Raw genomic sequence first — 20,421 nt, 5'->3', positions numbered from 1 at the left:
TATATATATATATATATATTATCAAAATATGTGCCAAAATATGTCCAAGCATATATTTTCTTATTAATAATAATAATATTATTAATAATATTATTATTTTATTATTAAGGATAATAATCCATATTTAGAAGTAAGATTAAACTTGCTGCGAGCTTGTACTATTCAATATTATAATTATTCTTAAATCAATAAAAAATACTAGTTGTTTTTCCTCGAGTTGGATATAAATTGTGTTTGATTAGTTTAAGTAACTTTAATCACTTTTATTATTTTTAATAAAAAAATATTCTTATGTATTTTTCAAGATGAAATTAACCAAATGGACATATTATCTTTGAAAGTGCTCATGCATCCAAAACAGATATAAATTTACTTATCGTGTTATATGAAGAATTTTTATGGGTCTTCTTCATGGATTTATTCGGGACGAATTGATCTGTTTTTTAGACCTATATTCGAGACTTGTATTACGAAGATCATCTTATGAGATTTGTTATACCTTTTTATTTGTTTGTTCGATTTATATTTGTTCGGTGCTAGAAAATTTCTAACTGTAAAATAAAAAATCAATGCTTTAGCATTGTAAGAAGATCCATATACACATGAATAGCTAAAAAGAGACATCGAATTTTAGGTGGAAAACTCTAAAAGGAAGTATCATTTGGCCTCACTCAATTAAAATAAGTCACTAAATATTTCAGAGTACAATGTTTCACTCTTCTCTATATATAGGGAAGATGGGGTTTCAATGTTCTAACTAAGTTGCAAAGATAAGACAACAGCTGCCTAGAAATAATAACCATGTCGTAAAATCCATTAGTGGTGGTTGGCAATAAACTTTGGTGGTCCTCGATTCCCTGTTTCCATCAAGAGTGTTGACTTAACTCATAGCTTCCGGCCTCTAATGTTGATAACAAGGTTTTGTTTTTAAAGTTTCTAAATAATATTTTGGTAAATTTAGCCAACATCTCAAAACACTTCATTGAACAATCAGTGTGACTCCCTTGATCAAAGATAATTCTTTTATCTTGTAAGTGCCTTAACGATCTCAAAATTGTATGATTGAACTTGCTGGATTCTTCTCGTCAAGACACTCGATTCGATTGTAAGCATGTTAAACTTGAAAATCATTTCACTATTCAATTAATTCTTTAAAACTTTGAATCATACTTCAAGTGCTCGATCTGAGCCAATTTAAGCTCAAATCGAGTAGTTTTCAGTATCATTAGGAACGTACTCATTATCAAGGTTATCAATATGGATTCAAAGTTGTTGAAATCAGAGTCTCAGTGATCTCTTTTTTAACTATGTTTTTTTTTTTTAATTCTGTTTGTATTGATATTCATGCTTCGTAATGTCGATCTTTGGCGACATATCAATTATATTTTTTTCTTCTTCTTCTCTCTCTCCCTCTTCCCCAAAGATCACATAAGATCACATAAACCTAAGGCTTGAAAGATATGAGCATCTGAGAAATCAAACCTAATTTTCTCCCACTAATGTGCAATATCTCTTTATTGTTGGCTTAATAATTTAGTGATATGTAATTAAATGCCACATGATTAAATACATAATAAGCTAAATGCTACTATCATACATTTTAACAGTTGAGGATGCATCCCTCACAAAATTTAAATTTTTAAAATAAATAGACAAACAATCTATCAAAATCTAGTAGTTACCATACTAAATGATTTTTAGGTTTAAACATATCTAAATGTAATCAATTTGAATTTAATGCATTTTTAAAATCTTATTTGAGTTAAATCTATTAAAGTTAAACAATATATTTGCAATATTTTATTTAACTCAAATATTTTAGGGGGTATTTACATACTTACCACCCAATTGATTTGTATTTACATATTTTGCACTTATACTTTACTTATTACATTAATACCACCCAAATCCTTTTTATCACATAAAAAAAAAATTGCACCATTTTAATTTTTAGAAAGTGAAACACCTTTTCAGGCATGAATATGGTGGATTTTACATAAGAAAATGAAGTTTAGGTGTCACTTGTTGGATATGTAAAGATGTAGGGATTAAGTGGTATGTATGTAAATTTTAATTTTTTTATGTTAAAATTTTTTAGCCTAATCCCAAAGTTATGAACTTATTGAATCCTGAGAACTTAAGAAATGTGAGAGAGACATAAAGAGAAGTGAACAATGATGAACAGTAAATGTCTTGTCTATTAGTCCATTCTTATAAAACGATCTTCTTATTTTTAGAGTTGAGAATACAATATGTGTTTCCTTCCCTTGCTTTAATGGGTCAGGGGCCGTATAGAACATTCTAAGCATTTTACATGTATGTGCATATATCTCGGCCGGTTGGGCTGACATTACTTCATCTAGGTAAGTTCAGTTCGGTCGACTAGGCTGAGTCGATGCAACTATTCAGTTGGACATGCTTAGTTTCGGGTCTGCAGGACTGATTCAGCCGACTAAGTTTTGTCAGTCGATTGATCTGGTTTGGCTATCGACTCTTGATCCGTAGATGAGGGGATCCTGTCAACAGAACGAGACTAGTCTATCAAGCATGGCTTCGCTCAACTTTCCGGTGGCGTTTAACTTGGTTGTTTATCTGTCATACTCTCGTATGATAGGTTCGTGCTCGAATTGTTCTTTTTGTCATCCAGTTGGATAAGCGGGTCTCTTGCACCCTTTTCGGGGGCCCTCCCCTTTCATACTTCCTTTCTGGACCTTCAGCATTCTTTATTTACAGAACAATATGCATTTTTTGTTTAATTATATTTAAAGAAGATGCTATACAACACTAAGGTTTTAACACCACATAAAAAATATCACTAATTTTAACTATTTTTTTAAAAATAAAATACATATTTTCACGCATATATTTAGATGTGATTGTGATATTAAAATGTTAAACATGTAAATATCAAATTTTGTGTTTTAGATTTAAATATATAATGAATGTGTCATAAGCATGTAAATTTCCCTTAGCAACAGCGTTTGACTCCCAATAAATTAGCCAAAAAAAAAAAGGAAGATCAGCATACAAACCACTCAATTCTTATGTATTTACATTTCTACCACCTTACCCATGCACGAAAAGGTGTATTCACTTCTTAAAGTTCAAATACTGATATTTTTTGAAAATGTAGGAGTTATATATGTAAATACATAGGGATTTGTGGTTTGTATAGCAAAATAAACCAAACTTCAATGTGGATAATGATTATATTGCAGGCAGCTTTTCACACAGAAATTGGAGATATTTCTTATAAATATATCTATATATCTATCTATCTATATCTATATATATACACATATATATAGTTGGAAGAAAAAGAATCCTATCCAAAGTATGCATTTTTTTGAGGTACTGAACATGCCTTAACTGTACCCCTTCAAACGCTTGAAATTCTGTAAATAAAACTAATGGGCAGGAATGAGAGCAGCCATGAGTTCCTGCAGTGCCAGAGATACATCACTGTGACAAATTTGTGCTGAAGTTATGTCCTTGCTTTTAACTGCATTGCCCAGCTGCCATTAAAACAGTGATCAGTTTGATATATTTGGATTTTAAGAGAGAATTAAAAGAGAATTAATACTTTGTTCACATGTTTTTAGTCAAATTGAAATGATTCATTAAATTTATTTATTTTTAAGGAAGATTTACATACAAATCACTCAATTCCTCTGTATTTATATATCTAATGATCAAAAGTAATAGAGGATTGAATAAGATGACAAGTTATAGAAATTTTACCTCTAAAACATCAATAGGTAAATAAGAGGTAAAGTTTGATATGAAATAGAAGATAGAAATGAAACTAAATGATGTTTACCAAACTCACAAGTATTATATTTACATTTAAAAGAGACATAAGTGAGTCGTTGAAATCGATGTGTCGGTAGATGACCCAATTAACATTATCAGTGAAATAAAGCGATGGTAAAAGAGAAAGCGGACGAGGTTTTGTTAGTGTGAAGTAATAGATTTCATTAGCTTCAATACTATCACCAATTGTTTCCATTTCTAATATAGTAAAAAGGGAGAAAATTACAAAACAAATATATCTTTTAGTTAAAGCAATGAATGGGAAGCAATTTAGCAGAAATTTTGAAAATATATAAATCATCTAAAAGAGAGAAGAAAAAAGACAAATGCATAGAGCCTTTTCAAAAGACATGAGAGTGGATAAATCCGCATCAAGAAGCAAAAAAAAAAAAAAAAAGGAAAAAAATTGAAAACTAGCTGTTATATTTGAGGACTCCCCATAATTTATTCTCTATGGCAGACCAGATGAAACAATAATAATAGAACTATAAAATAAAATGAAAACAAAAGAAAACAGGTACTGTTGAATTAGGCAATTATATACATCTAAGAAAGAGTAACATAGGTAGAAGAGCTGGTGGATGCAAGAGATCCAGCAGTAGTAACCAATGATCGAGAGGCATATTGAGCCGAAAAAAAGTGGTCATATTTAGCCCCACCACAATGTCCTACAGCTATAGAGCTGATTGGTCATAGATTAGTAGGGAGAGAGTTGAAAGCTTAGTGAATTTTAAAACATAAGAGAATGCATCTACAATGTTAGGAATGGTGGAATCAAACATCAACTATGAGTACGCCCGCTCAAGGGGTGAGTGAAGTTCTGAGAAAAAACTCATTTCATTTCTTTCAAACTATAGGATCAACCATAACATAATAAATTTTCTATACAATAATTAACCATGTATAATGTGGCTTTCTAAATTTCTAAGACATTAGAATCCAACGTTAACACACGACAAAGTTGAGTGCCAAGCATGTCATTTCTTTCAAACTATTGGATCAACCATAACAGAGGAGGCTTATAAGCATTTCAGATTTACATGCACAATCCTTGGCAGTAAATTTATAAACAACCAATAAATTACTTGAATTTCACTTCATTTCCTCTTTCCTTCAATACAAACTAAGTCAAATATAGGATAAAAATAAAAGGGAAAAGAAAAATAAGATAATAATAAAAATACCATGAAAACTTGAATTTGAGGTAAGTGATCAAGGATTACTGAGCTGGCACTTCAATCTTAGAGATCGAATTTTAATTAAATGCTAATATTTTCAGAAGAAAAAGAGGTCAAATAGATTGTGCTATTGTTATAGATAACATAAAGTATTCCAACGCCAGATTCAGTACAGTTGGGTTTTAATGAAACTTGAAAAGTCTACGGTTTAGCTGTTTTTTTAGTTATTAGCTCAACAGCTTTCACAAATAAAACATTAAAAACAATGCTCAGCAAATAGAATAGAAAGAAGAAAGCAAGCTAATTCAAAAAAATAAAAATTAAAAAAAAATAAAAAATCCCCAAACATATAACAAAGAGAAGCTTGGTTTAAATGTGGCGTTAACAGCATGCAACCAAATTTCCATTCATCAACTTTATGTTCAGAAAAAACATCCACTTTCTATGGCCAAAGAGCAAAAAATATCATATTTTAACAAAATAATTTTACAGCACTAATATTAGAAGTGAAAAAAGAGGGTTACCTTTTCAATGTAGTGGAACAACATGCTACCAAGGTCAGTAAGATTCCGCTTCTGTTCATCGCAAGAACTAGAGATAACATGACTGAGATCACAGTACATGAAAGTTGATTTGAGACGGAGATCCCTGCTGATTATCTCCCACCAGACATCATCAATATCTTCGTTAATCAAATCTTCCTCCATTGATAGAAGATCGAAAGCACAGCTCTTGATTCTAAAGACACATCCTTTGGTTGCCATATCGTCCATTGCTGCAAGTAACAGGAGCACATCAGCAACCATTGATTCAAGCTAAATTGAAGGAAAACAGAAAGAGTAGAGGACGCCTTAAATAATATTTACTAAGGCTATGTTTGAATTGAAGGAAAATGAAGGAAATGAAATGAAATTTAGACGGTTATGGATATACGGCCGTTGATTCAAGCTTTGCCAATACATTTTCATTTCCTTTCAGTCAAATTCATACCATCCAAATACAGCAATTGAGGCAATTCTTAAAATCTAGTTTCACTAAAAACACAAAAAAAAACCATTTTTTAAAAAAAGCATAATTCTGAAAGTAAGTTGTATCTGATATGTAATTAACCTTAAAAAACAGCTGCAAAAAATCTAAATTACATTATAATTCCAAACCCACAAAACAGAGAATAATTAGTGATACAGACAACAAATAGAGAAAAAAAAAGGGTTTTTTCTGTTTATTCATTTTCTTCAAATGAGTAGCTATTCGTTTCTTCCTCCCAAAACGAACGATTCGAGCTTCAAACGTGAAAACAATGAATGATTTCTCAACGTTAACAGATAAAAATCAAAACAAACATATTATTTAAATTATAAAAAAAGAAAAAGAAAAAGAAAAAGAAAGAGAAAAGTAGATTAGAAAGAAGAAAATTTGACCTTTGTCTCCTCGGCTCGACGCGATCGCCATTACTTCATTTTCCTCAGGTGATCTTGTCGCCTCTTATAACCGAAATACGAGCCTTTTTCGCACTGGCCGTAAATGGAAGAGAAATACAATGGCAGATAGTAAGGGCAGTTATAGGGCTTTAAGTAAACCGCTTGTGAGTTAAAACAGACATTATGTTCTTTAAATTAGCTTGTTTGTTCCTTTCTAATCGGAAGATTTACAATTTTACATTCATATCACTCAATTTTTATGTATTTACACCCCCCCGACATATATACTTCAATTCTTGTAAATGCTTCGTCTTTATTTATGCATGAAATAGTGTCTTTTATCTTTGACAAGTTAAAATGGTGATATTTGTTTATGTGATATGAAAGGTCTGAGCTTATAAATGTAAGAAATAAAGCTTGGGTGTTGAATATGTAAATACATAAGAATTGGTTGGCATATATGTAAATGCCAATGTATTAAAATTAAATCTTATTATTTGTAAAATATTAGTTATAATTAAATTATAGTCATCTTTAATTAATTATTTGTTGAGTGCTAATGAATTACATATAAATATTTTATTATTAATAATAAACTATTTTGTTATCAAAATTTACTCGATATTATTCGAAAGAATTAAGTTGCTTGCATCCCTAACATCCTGGTAAACCAAACGAAATCAGTCCAAATATTTCGCATTTAAAAAACAATTATTATTAATTATTTAAAATAAATTAGTGAAGAAGCGTGTATGAGCTTTATTCTTTTGAGAAATCTCGGATTGCCTGCTTGGCAGGGTCGTAGACTCCGCCTCGTTTCTGGTCCCGTTGGCCTATTTATAGGTTGGAGAAAGAAAGGAAGAAACTAAAAAAAGGATAAAAAAATGTTTTGAGGAAATCAATATTTTTAAATAAATGTAATTTTCTTTTCTTAAATAAGATTAAAGAGGAAGAAAATCTCTCCTATTTTATTCCATACTTAATTTTATTATTATAATTTAAGTATACATCAATTTCTTTCCAAAACATTTAAATTAAAGTATATTTATTATAAAATCATTAAATTGAATTTCTTTCTATTTATTTTCGCATCCAACACCTCATATATATATATATATATGAAACATCATGAAAAGATAAATTGCTTTAGATTTTGGTATATTCGGGCAATGAAGTTAGTCTCGCCCAAAATTATGGGGGCAATTGATATACCATCCACAAATTTTTATCTTCCAACATGAATCTAAAACATGGTATGAATATCAAGGTAAATTTTCGAGTTAAAATGGTTCAAACTTCAATAAAAAGATTTAGAATTCCGATTTCAGCAAACTTATAGTTAAACTGATCGGCTTGGCGAGACAGACCTAACGATGCCAAAATCGGTCCAATTCGAGTCAAATCAAGCAAATATCAAGTTTTTAATTTACTTTTAAAAGTTTTTCGAGCATAATTGGATGACCAAACATATTTCAAATATTCAAATCAAGCATCTCGACATGAAGAATCTATTGATCCCAAAATCACTCAATTATGTCATCATTAAGACACTAAATGTCCTTCAAACATTGTTCGAACAATGAGATCATTTTGGGCTGTCCAATTAAGACTAGTCTGAATTCCTTTCTTATTTGCAATCTTAAATCTATAAATAGACCTCTACTCCCATCATGAGACGGGACTAGACCCTCAACAAGAGAAAAGTCAGAGCTAGAAGAGGGAGCCAAAGTTCAGGATCTTGCATCGATGATCTGACATACAATCCCACTCATGCAGCAGCCAACCATCCCTGATCGCCATTGTCTCCTTGCTCTTACAACTGTTAACTACTGCTGACCACCAACGACCTCCAGCACTAGTAGCCACCATCACCAACCACAACTAACTGACTACCACTGAACACCATTAGCCCCTCACTTCAGCAACCACTGGCCAACCCTGGTATTGCCTCCGACCAAATCAGGTCGCCGCCTCCTCTTGCCAACTCTGGTCACCGCCTACAAACTCTAGCCATCCCCGCCGCCTCTGACCACCGCTATCTTCACGAACAAACTCTGGCCACCACCGCCTTCAACTAATTCAAATCGCCACCATTCCCCGGCCAACTCCTGTCGCCGTTGCTAGCCACTAACGATCATCATCGACCACACATGTTCCTTGCAGTGAAGTCTCTTGTGAAGTCACAATGTGCACTGTTGAATCCTAGAGTACATTGCAAAGTAACAACACATTTCACTTATACTATAAAGACACCTCAGAATTATGGTGTAATAATACACTCAAAAGGCGGTGATTTTCTTCGGACTCTTAAAGTTTACTTAGTGCAGCTCACAACTTGACCCATACGACCTACGAACGTCATCACCGTTTACCACTACGACCTACGTGACTGGCAACGGCCTACATGTTTCATAGCTTGTGCAGCTCCCGACTCCTACCCTTGTGGTCTATAATCATCTTCACATCTCACCACTTTGATCTACTTGACCACCTTTGACCTACATGACACACAAATTGTGTAGCTTCAGACTCCGACCACTGTAGCCTACATACTTCATCACAAATTACTACTACGACCTACTTGGCCAACTACTGATTATGTGGTCCACTACTCATGCAACTCTCGACTTTTGCCCTTACAACTTATGAACGTCATATTAGCTCACCACTATGACCTACGTAACTAAATCTGAATTACGTGGTTCATAGCTCATGCAGCTCCCTATTCCGACCCTCGACGCCTACGAACACCATCACAACTCACCACTACGACCTATGTGACCAACTACGTCATATGTGGTTCACATCTCATGTTGCTCTCGACTTCGGCCCTCACTACCTACAAATTCGTCGTAGCTCACCACTACGACGTACATGAACCAAAAATAACCTATGTAGTTTACAATTCATGTAATTCCCAACCATGTCTTTGACGATCTATAGATGTAATTGCAGCTCACCACTAGGGCCCATGTGACCAACTGCGGCCTGTGTAGATCTCAATTTCTACAGTTGCCTACTACGTCCTTTGTGGTCAGCCAACGCTCCTGAAGAAACTATCTACGACCCATATGTCCAACTACTATCATGACTTTCAACTATGAAATACACGGTAAGTTGGCGCTAAGACCATCATGTATAAGATTCACAGCTGACTACTGCCTCTATAGCAACTAAGAATCACCCTTACAACACACTATCATCAAGAACTAAAAGCCACTAGGGCGCATGTGACCAACTGCGGCACGCGTAGCTCTCTACTCCTACAACCTCCTACTATGTTCTTTGTGGTCAGCCAACGCTCCTGAAGAAACAATCTACGACTCATATGTCCAACTACTATCATGACTTTCAACTATGAAATACACGGCAATGTATAAGATTCACAGAGCAACTGGCAAATGCCCTTGCAACATACTATCATCAAGAACTACATTCATTATAGTTGGACCGCGGTTACTATCAATGAACTACTGTTGTACATTTATAATTATCATCCTTGTAGCTCCATCTTTTTTAATTCAAGAGAAGAGTGAAATTTTCTAATTCAAGTAAAGAGTGGATCCATGTACTCAAAATTGCACGGTGGTTCATTTCAACTAAGCTTGGCCTAACAGCTTTTTTTTTTTTTTCCTTTATAGGGTTTTTCACATAAAAAGTCGACGTATCTCCTCCTAATTAGTTCCTCTTCAAGTACCAGAGTGTGTGATGAGTTCTCATATAATACTAAGATGGTAAATTTATGACTCTAATTCTGATCCGCCGCAGATCTTTCGACACACATCAAATAAAACACAGAAATTGGTAGCAAAAAAAATGGTGAAAGTTTTTATTAAGAGTCTATATAATAAGAGAAGCATATAGAAAAAAATTCAACCATTTTTAACGAGGATATCAGTTCCAACATGTAATTAAAGTTAAAAACCGACAAAAAATAAGTTATATGAAGTTACTATTCTTGAATTTTCTACTTTACCAAATAGTAAATTTGCTACATTAAAATTTTATGAGATATATAAAGATGTTAATTACGTTCATAAGAAAATCTAAATATTTTTACTATTAATTGAATTACATAAATAAAGATTAAAATATCACAATTTCAATATCAAAATATTCAAAATTTAAAATTCCCTTACAAATTAAATTGGCTAACTTTTGTGACAAAATTGTTTAAGAAAATATGCTCATTCACATGATCATTGAGCACCAAAAGTTAAATCATAATTTTTAGAGAAGTTCTAAAATAAGTATATAAACACTCAAAATCTAAAAAAAAAAATGATTTTTGCACAAATTACTAATATTTCTTTGGGAAATCTCCTTGCATCATTTATGTATCATTATACTAAATTTATCTTTTTCTAACTCTCACACCACATTAAAATTTTAACCTAATTAACTCTACCAAAAAAAATAAAAAAAAGATACTTCATAATAGGGTATAAAATTCTCTCACATTATGGGTGTGTTTGATGTGGCGCTGCGGCAATGGTGTGGTATCGCACCGCAGTTTTTTATGTTTGACAAGACTGTTTTTTGTCTGTGTTTTAAAAAATCTACAGCTAAAAACTGTGTTTTTTCATCATGTCTGACTACTTGCAGCATCTGTTAAAAAGTTGCGGTATAACTTTTCCAAAAAAAAAAATGTAATAGTCACCACAAATTTTTGAATAACAACTTCACAGTTACTTCTTCAAACAGTTGTAATTACAATATCTAATCCATTCATATGAAAATTATTAACCTGTTTATTGAGAAGAATTAGAGCTCTACCACAAAGATTGAAATCTTCTAACTTTTGACCCTAGTTCATCAAAATGAGGATAATAAACGTCATGACCCAGATTGGCACGACCTTTACATCAAAGTAGATTATAGCATCATGTGAGATATACAAAAATTAATTTTTATCCAAAATTTCTTTAAAATAGATTGCTTTTTTATCTGTTATTTATTATAATATAGAGTCTTATATGTGTGTGTGTGTGTGTCCGGAAACAAACTCAAGTGATGGAAAGTTCTGTTAAGAAGTGATTAGAAAAGGGGGCAGTGGTTGTCCACTCCTTCCATTGGATCGTAATTATTGTCCAGACGCAGCTTGCATCTTCTAGACGTAATATTTTTTTCCAAATTGAGAAGCCAACTCTTGGATTAAAAAAAAAAAAAAGGAAAAAAAGAAAAAAAGAGAATTTACTTTATTCACCACTCCACTAAAATATCTATGTTGAAATCCTTAAAGTGGTGGCACCTCAAACTTATTTTTTTAAGCAGCGCATTTTTTGCTGCAATTTTTTCAAAACTTGGTGTATTTTTGGACAAAAGATGTATGTATGTAAATCTTCCATTATTTAAATAAAGAAGAAAAGAGCCCCATTTGAATAGGTATCAAACTTTCCTCAGCGCAAAAGAGGAAAACAGATTAATTTATCTTGATAATGACTGAGTAACACATCATTTCTTATATAAACACTTCCTAATTATATAACAAATATAAGAACTTTCCATTAGAAATGTAAAGAATTAACTTCATGAAAAACTGTAAAATTTTCACCAAGCTTAATAAATGCAATCCAAGGTTAAAGAGGAACCATTTCAGACAGCTAAAGGAGCACATAGCCCTTAAGTTTGTCAGCCACCAATAACCTAATGCTAATTTCATTACAGGAATCTCGACTAGATCTTCGTTTATGAAAGTGGGGAAAACAATAGAGAGAACAATTTAAAAAAATAAAATCAAGCCTGAGACAACGGTCATCTTCCAGAGAGTTGCATCTAACACTGCCCAAAACTTTGAGATCCAAGAAAATGGAGGAATTGCTGAAGCCAAGACACACAGCAACAGGAAGAGCTAAATTAGTTCTCATTCTCTCATCCTAAGAGAAAATTAGGCCAATCTTCTTAGCAAAATCATCTTCATCTTCATCTTCTTCTTCTTCATCATCTATATTCATTGGGTCAATGTTTTCATCATCTTCTGCGTTGTAATCTCCGCCATCTACTGTATCATCATAATCATATTCCCCATCTCTCTGATCAGTATAATCAAGTTCTTCATCTTCAACCGCATCTCCGGTTTCTGCTTCATGTTCTTCAGCCTGCAGCTTGTAAGTTATTTGCTCAACAGCTGCAGGAAAATGAACTTCCCCTCCAATTTCTCCCTCTTCTTCCACAATTGTTCCTACCTCTGGTTCTTCAGGATTAGTGATAAAACCTTTAGCGTCTTCCAAACTGGTTTCCAGTGCATGGTGCGCCTGCAATTCTGGAACTGGAGCAGCTTCAAATTCCCCAATTGCTTTGCTATCGTTGCTAACAGCAGAAATTGCATCATCCTCAGGCCTAGCTTCTCTACTGCTCTTCAGGAGAGTGCTTAGTGGCTTCGGACCATCAAATGGGACTGAAACCACAGAATCACGCAGCCCAGCCGAATGAAGAACCTTGGTTGAATGGGCTGGAGAGCTTTCATCAGTTTTCACACCTTTCAGTTCTGCAAGACTTCTTGGACCAGCAAAATCCAGAGTATCCACACCATCTCTTGATTTCTGTTGGTTACTTGTGTTTCTACCATTGCCAGAGGAGTCCTCAATTGGTTTCCTGCTTAATCTCTCTCCGAGCCTTCGCTGCAGACTCAATGTCCTCACAGGTGAAAGATTGCATCTTTGCCTTCCCCTACTTCCTCCACCCTGTAAATCAGAAGAAAATTCTTGAGATAATGGCCTTGGAACTGTTATTCTACCTCTCAAGCGATTGCTAATGGTGCTTTCAGGAAGCGGCTGACGTTGATCCCTGTAGGGGTTATGGGTATGCCTATCCTGCCTTTTTTGTTCATGTCTACCATCCAGCTTACTTTCAGAATCAGAATCTGTAGCAGATAAAGAACCATTTAGCCTTCTCTGCTTTGTTAGCCTATAACGAAGATCGGTTTCATCCACTCTATCAGGACTCCTAAGCCTGTGTGTTGATCCTCTTACAGGCAATATTGGCCTATCCAAAATCCTCTCAGATACAGAAAAAGTTCTGTGTTGGTCTCCATCAACTCCATTCTGCACCTTTCCATATCGCCTAAAGTCACCAGCCCCACTGTGTTGATCCCTATCAAACCCATCTACAAGATTCATAGTTCTTCCACCTTGACTAGCTTTACTTCTGAAGCCATCTCTGTCATGTTTCACAACATTATTAACAAGAACATCAAATCCAGGGGAAAACTCTGTGAAGCCCTCTTCAGCACCCTTGCCATTCTTGTATCTGGAAGACTGAAGTTGCTGATTTAATGGCCTCTCCAATTTGGTGTAGCCAAATTCGGAAAAATCCCCCAATATCTCACCAGCTTCCGGCTCAATCGAATCCGACTGAACATGAACGTTTCTAGACTGCGCAAAGCTGCTGCTTTTATGCACCAAATTAACTTTAACTGGTTGTACAATACTTTCTTTAGGGATTCTCAGTGCCGCAGTAGAAGAGTTCTGCTGATTTCTAAATTCCTCGGGTTTCCTAGCATCCTTTTTGGTTGTGTCCAACTGAGTGGTGACTGGTGCAAAAACCTTTGAAGTCTGCTTTGCTATGGAATTACTTGCAGGCTGTGTTCCATGCATAAAAGGACACTTATCTCCTTTCAAACAGCCACCATTCTGGAAATAATAACAAGGAACATTGTTTCTGCTTGAATTATAGGCAGAAGAGTTCATCGTCGGTAACTTCGTAGATTCCGTCACTTGCGAAGCAGTCATCATGATTGGCCCTGAACTAGCCGCCGAATTTCCAACCGGTCCATCGAGCGGCTGAAAAGAGGAAATAATTACATTTCGTAAAAGTGAGAAAATAAAACTTCTTTTAAGACTAATCCAGCTTTGCAAGTTCAACCGGATAAATATTGATATTGCTTCCATGAAATTGAGGTAAAAGAACAAACCGGATGACGAAATAAGCATTTTGGATTCAAGCAACTGCCGCTAAACCAGAATTTGCAGTCCCTCGGGTTAACTCTGGCACCCTCACTATGGCGATACTCACATTCGCTTCCCTGTAAGTACAATAGCTGTTGTTATCTCCGGTTTTAAAGAAGTTCCAATAAATAAACACATTAAAATCAAATCTTTCATGACATTAGGTTTACAAATCCAAATAAATGAATTATTACTCAGTTACCTAGCAGAATGATTACACCCAAAGATAAAGTTTATGGAAATGATTCACAGAGGATAATAAAGAAGTGGATCTTCAATTTTAGAAAGCAACAAGGTCAACCAGGAAGTAATAAATAGATAGAAATCATTTAGAATTTGACCAACCATGAAAAACATACATCAATGTATATCAATTTTAGTATCCATTATAAGCATTATTATAATTAACAAAAAAAGATATAGAATTAATGCTTAAACTTGATGTAACCCTCATTATAGATGTAATTCAATTGTAATGAGAAACAGTTTAGGCACACTACAGCCATTTATAGAACCAATCAAAGTCTCAACTTATATATTTTTAATAACTTCAACATATCTTAAAACAAACCTTTTATCTATGTGTGCACGAAAAAAATTCTTGTCATTCTTGATCTTATAAATTCCCAAGTCTAATAAAAAACATAAGAATATACTTTCTATGCTCTTTATACTATTCTATCATTTGTATTAACACAATTTTTTTTTTCATAGTGAATGCAAGGAGATGCAAGGAATCGTTAAAAAACAATTGAGGTTAAGCTAATGTAGCTTATTTTCTAGACCATAAGGAAAATAATATATCTAATAAGGACTACCTGTAACTCAATCCAAATCTAGAACATGTTTTCACCAAGAGCAAAGGATCTCTCCATGGCATAAGAAATTTTCAGTATCTTCAGCAGTAAAAACTAATGCCTCAAAAATGAAAATAGAAAATAGATGAAAATAACTGAAAAAAAAAAAGGCATTTCTCGCATAAGAATTAAGGTGGAAGGAGATATCTTCGAAAGTAACCAGTGCAACCAATGAATGCATATTTTGAAAGAGAACACAGGCTTAAAGTGCATGCATCTTCCTTATTATACATCTGATTCCCACTAAAAAAAGGATTAGATATATATGTTCCATTAAAAGTTCATTAGAATAAGAAAGTATTATAGAAACTTAGGAGTTCCATCTCCATTTGAAATGAAGTAAGATGTTTAAAATAGAAGTTGTAACAAAATTGAAAGATTTCATCACTTATTCATCCCAGTGAAGAAAATATAGTAACTCTATGCCCAATCAAGCAAACGGGGAAACAAAAAATAATCCCAATCATCAAAGTACCAGCTCTAAAGCCAGAGAAACCGTGCATTAAGATGAAGATCTCAAATTGTCAATGAAAGCCAGAAAAGATAAAAGCTTTTGCAGAATATAGGAAATAAGAAACTCCTCTGAAAGTCAACTCTTTTTGCACGTAGCAACCATGATAAAACAAATAAATATTTCTTCCAAATTTCCTTGCACTGCTTCATATAAAATTCCTATATTATATCAAGCACACACCATGAAAATTTCAACAATCAAATCACAAATTTCCCAAGTCCGTCAGAAAATGGCATCATATCGCAAAATCCGCATCTAGACAATTATACCCCTCAGAACCAACGAACAGAAGCCATAGGCAACAATTAATAAAGCAATCAGATAAGCAACCCTCAAAAATCCCAAATCGACTGTTGTTAACACAGCAAAAACCCACATCCAAAACCAAAACCTAATCCGAACCACAGATCACGCAAACCTACCACAGACTACAATTAAAATCTCCCCCTTTCTTTCTTTTCGCAGCTCAAACAGGAAAATCCATACCCACACCAACATTCAAAACAAGAAGGGCAGCTAAAGTTACCTGTTTTACCACCTGAACAACCGAAGATGATAAAAACAAAGCAACGAAGCCGGTAATAAGAGAAGGATGATGAAAAGATACCTTTTTGCAAGTCAGAGGAGAAGCGAGAAAGTAAACGCAATCAGTATTCCGCTTAACAGCTTCTTCTTCTCTCGTCAAAGAACGTGGATCGCTCCGCCCGCCGCCAGATTCCATGGCGCAAGACGTCGGCACTCTGCTGTCGTAGAAGACAGATCCAACCCACAGGAACGAATAAGGAAAGATAAATCAAAACCAGAAGATAGGTCTTCGATAGCTATGGTGGCGGGAGCAATCGAAGCACAAGAAGCAGCAGGGGGAGACGAGAAGGATGTGGACGCGAAGAAAAGGAAATAGCTAAAAAATATAAAGAACGAGGAAATTTAGGAAGTATGAGAGGGTTCGGATCTTATCTAAGTAATATTTATGGAATTAACAATGTGGGGTTATTCTAGGAAATAATACTATGATCTGAAGTTATGAGAAATTTGGGGTATAAATTAGTAAAAAAGTGAGTTTGAGAGCTAATAACAGCTCAGCTATAGAAGAAATTAATGTTCAGAAAGCTGTGATATTAATTATATATATATTTTTTTATTTTTAAAAGGTCATATTATAATTTTTTTGGCAATGAGCTCAGGTGTGTTTGGGAGCTTGCTCTTTTTTTGAAGAAGCTGCTCTGAAGCTATTTTTTGGGAAGCTGTTTCACATGTGTTGTCATAAAGTTGTTGTCGAAATAACTAGAGTCTGTTTGAATAATTTTTTCTGTTGAAGTTGTTTCTGATGAAAAAACAATTTTACACGTAAATTATCTGAATGACTACAGTTTTCTAAATAATTGTGGCAGAATAACAAAAACAACATCAACAATATATAAAACATGTAAAATGTCCAAATTTCTCTAATACATCAATTGTAAGTCATCATTTCATGCATAACATCACAATAATAAGAATCACAAAAATAACCGGTATTGATATACTGATGTTCATCTTCAGGACTAGATGATTAAGTCTTCAGGATAATTTTTTGTTCTCTTCTAACTTGGTCAATATCCAGAGCGAACTCATGTATATCATCAGTTCATAAAAAAAAAAACTTGTAATATCCGTGTGTCTTATTTCTGGGACAACAATAAAATCTCCTATCATAGCTGTATTATCTTCTTAATGTGTATTAAGAATACTACATATCGCAATGACAGTACAGAGCTCTTAAAGTATTTGATGACCTTGAACTCATTTTTTTCGGAGATTATAATACATTATGCTTTTAATTAATAAATCAGACTACATTTGCAATAAAATAACAAAATAAATAGTATATTTTGTAATAAAAAATACATGTAAGAAAAAAATATGCATATCTAAAGTTTTAACCTTGAAAATTAATATATCAAAAAATGAAGAGAAAATAGACATCAACTAATCTAAATACATTGGAAATAGTAAACATCAACCAGAAGACACTACATATTATTAATTAAATATAATAGATGATTTTACTAAAATAAATGTATTCTTTTATCTTAACTGAATCATCTTTTGAACACGCCCCTTCAGATATGCTGAAGTCAATAACACTAAAGTTTTTCTCGGGCAATGATCGTCTTGCCCAATATTTGAATACTTCTACAACTACGCATGTTAGATCTTCATCTAAGATCTTGAAATCAACATTATCTCGAGATGGATGTCTCCATATGAAATTATGTAGTGATGTCATTGCAACAACTAACTTTACATGTTTTTTGAAGGAATATATTGGCATGTCTGGGAGTATGACCCACTTCTTCTTTTATAAATCGAATGATCTCTAGATAACACTCTGTAATATTGAAAAATTTTAGGAACTTCTTATGCTTCATCAGATTGATCACATTTCCTTTCTTCATCTTTCTGATCACTTGATTCTTCTATCTCAACATATTTAGAATGGTCTTCAAAAGTAACTAATGGACAATATTAATTTCTGTTTCAATTCATATACATCTCCAATTTATTGAAAGTGACATCCCTGCTCTTAATAAATTTCTAATTTTAATATTCCTAAAATTTGTAACCAAATTCATCGAAGTCACACCAGCCACGCTCACCGTCAAGAATGAACGGCAAATCATAAGAATCTGATGAATAATTGAACAACATAACCAGGCTGACATAATAACAAAACAAGAGCATTATAATCAGTCAAATACATAGATTAAATCAATGGGTTAAGTGCATGCTCTTTGTAGTATATCAGCTTCTTCATAATCAAGCTAAACCTCCAATTCAAGGGGTATAAGAACAACTAGTGCAAATAGATGGATTTTTATATGCTCAAATAACTAAAGAAGAATAGATATTCCATTTTAGATGAAAAACCTCTAATTTAAGAGATTTGATAAAGTAGAAAAATTAAATAAATAAAAAAAAAATTAAGTGTGAATATTTATAGTAATTCAATTGAATAAATTGCATCCACCATAAAAAAAAAAAAGGTTTAGTGCTTTTTAATTACTCCTAGAATATAAATGCTTTGAATAAAAATGCTTTTTATACTTCTCCCTAGAAAAGATTAGATGCATTAAACCGATATTCTAAGTCATTTAATGAATAGAAATAGTGGAATTGAATAGATGATCATCTCATATTAAATGTGTGTCCACTAAGAATCATCAAATGAATATGACCTATGTAATAAGTATCTCAGTAGATGTAAGAAAATTGAAACAAATTTGGTTGTTCTTCAGCTATTATTTGTTTTGCTGGAAAAAAAAAATGCAATTTAGAAGGAATTTAGCTTAAATGAAATGCAATTATTTGTTTTGCTTATCCCTTTTGCTTGGTTTGAAGAAAAATAAATCATATGTAAAAGAACATTTGAGCAATAAGGAAACTTGGAACATCTTTTTTTCCAACTACTATCTCTGATGATCTCAGAGCTCACAAAAATTTTTCTGTGTAAACTCCTGACGTAGTTCTACGTGCGGCGTAGGGTCTACGTGCGGCGTAGGGCGTGCGGCGTAGGGTATTCCTGAGTTATTTTTAGGTTATTTTTGGGTTATTTTCAATAATCTTGAAATAACCCAGAAATAACCTGCGGTCTTTATTTTTTGAGTTATTTCTGGATTATTGAAAATAACGCAGAAATAACCTGAAAATAACTCAGGAATACCCTGCAACGCACGTAGATGTACGTCAGGTGTCCGGACAGAAAATGCGCGCTAGAGTTCACGTGATAGTTCTGCATTAAAGCTTCAAAATAATAATCTCTACTTCCAATTATTTTTTGTAGCTCATGTGTGAATTTCATTCATCATTGGCAAGTTTAAGTTATAATAGAAATGATGCTACATGAGAAGCCTATGTTTAGAAAACAAGTTATCTGTGAAGTTATATTAGAAGTTTATTCGTGTACAAACGAGTTAGACATCACATAAATTTGTTCGAACTTTATTCTTACCAAGTTTGCATTATATTAATCTTAAATATGGTTTAAATATTATTATAATAATTTCAAATATGGACAAAACATATTCTTTTGTTTTGTACTCTTTGTTAAGGAATTAGTTATGTAGAATTGATTTTTAATGTATGCATTTGGTAATTTTAATCATCTTTCTTGAGACATTACACTGCTTAGGCCATATATAGATTTGTAGAGACATTACACAAGAGGGGAAATCCAGCTATGATGGCTGTTGTATCAGAGCTATTGGGATTATAATTTCTTGTATCAAGGTTATAAATTATTTAATTATGGCTATTGTGATTACACTTTGATATATTATAATTAACTTCTATAACTTGAAATCTATTAGAACCATCTGCAAGAAAAAGCTCTTATATTTTAATTTTTGCTTAAAAAAAAAAAAAAAAAAAAGTTCATATTTGACACTTTTTAATTCATGGCACTCAAATCTTGTTGAAGGACTGTTCCAAACATAATTTTCACCTAACGATAGGTGTGAGTGTTGGGGTTGTCAAAACGGATCTTTAAAAAGCTCGGGTTCGATTCGTTCGCTAAGTTAACGAGTCCAACACAAATATTTTTTTTGCCCTCGATATATAAATGAGCCAAACATAAATAAAGATTTGTTTATTCGTGTTGGGCACTTATTGGCTCCAAATTATTATTATTATTATTATTATACATATATATAT

At 33.2% G+C, this 20,421-nt stretch overlaps 2 protein-coding genes across 2 annotated transcripts; both read right to left on the bottom strand.

Annotated features, from left to right (window-relative positions):
- Positions 1-3,301: 3,301 nt before the first annotated feature.
- LOC110039524 (oxygen-evolving enhancer protein 3-2, chloroplastic-like) lies at positions 3,302-6,541 on the bottom strand. The gene is made up of 3 exons (XM_020744623.1): positions 6,413-6,541; positions 5,516-5,766; positions 3,302-3,515 (listed from the first exon to the last, which is right to left on the bottom strand). The coding sequence occupies exons 1-3, from the start codon at positions 6,441-6,443 to the stop codon at positions 3,408-3,410; spliced, it is 390 nt and encodes a 129-aa protein (XP_020600282.1). The 5' UTR covers positions 6,444-6,541; the 3' UTR covers positions 3,302-3,407.
- A 5,428-nt stretch (positions 6,542-11,969) lies between these two features.
- Positions 11,970-16,673, bottom strand: LOC110033801 (zinc finger CCCH domain-containing protein 19-like). Its single transcript, XM_020737908.1, has 3 exons — positions 16,337-16,673; positions 14,325-14,435; positions 11,970-14,193 (listed from the first exon to the last, which is right to left on the bottom strand). Exons 1-3 carry the CDS (start codon positions 16,448-16,450, stop codon positions 12,289-12,291), a joined length of 2,130 nt encoding a protein of 709 aa, XP_020593567.1. The 5' UTR covers positions 16,451-16,673; the 3' UTR covers positions 11,970-12,288.
- Positions 16,674-20,421: the final 3,748 nt, after the last annotated feature.

Source organism: Phalaenopsis equestris, unplaced genomic scaffold (genome assembly GCF_001263595.1).
Source record: "Phalaenopsis equestris unplaced genomic scaffold, ASM126359v1 Scaffold000002, whole genome shotgun sequence".
NCBI lineage: Eukaryota > Viridiplantae > Streptophyta > Magnoliopsida > Asparagales > Orchidaceae > Phalaenopsis > Phalaenopsis equestris.
This window is presented reverse-complemented; position numbering and strand designations above follow the sequence as displayed.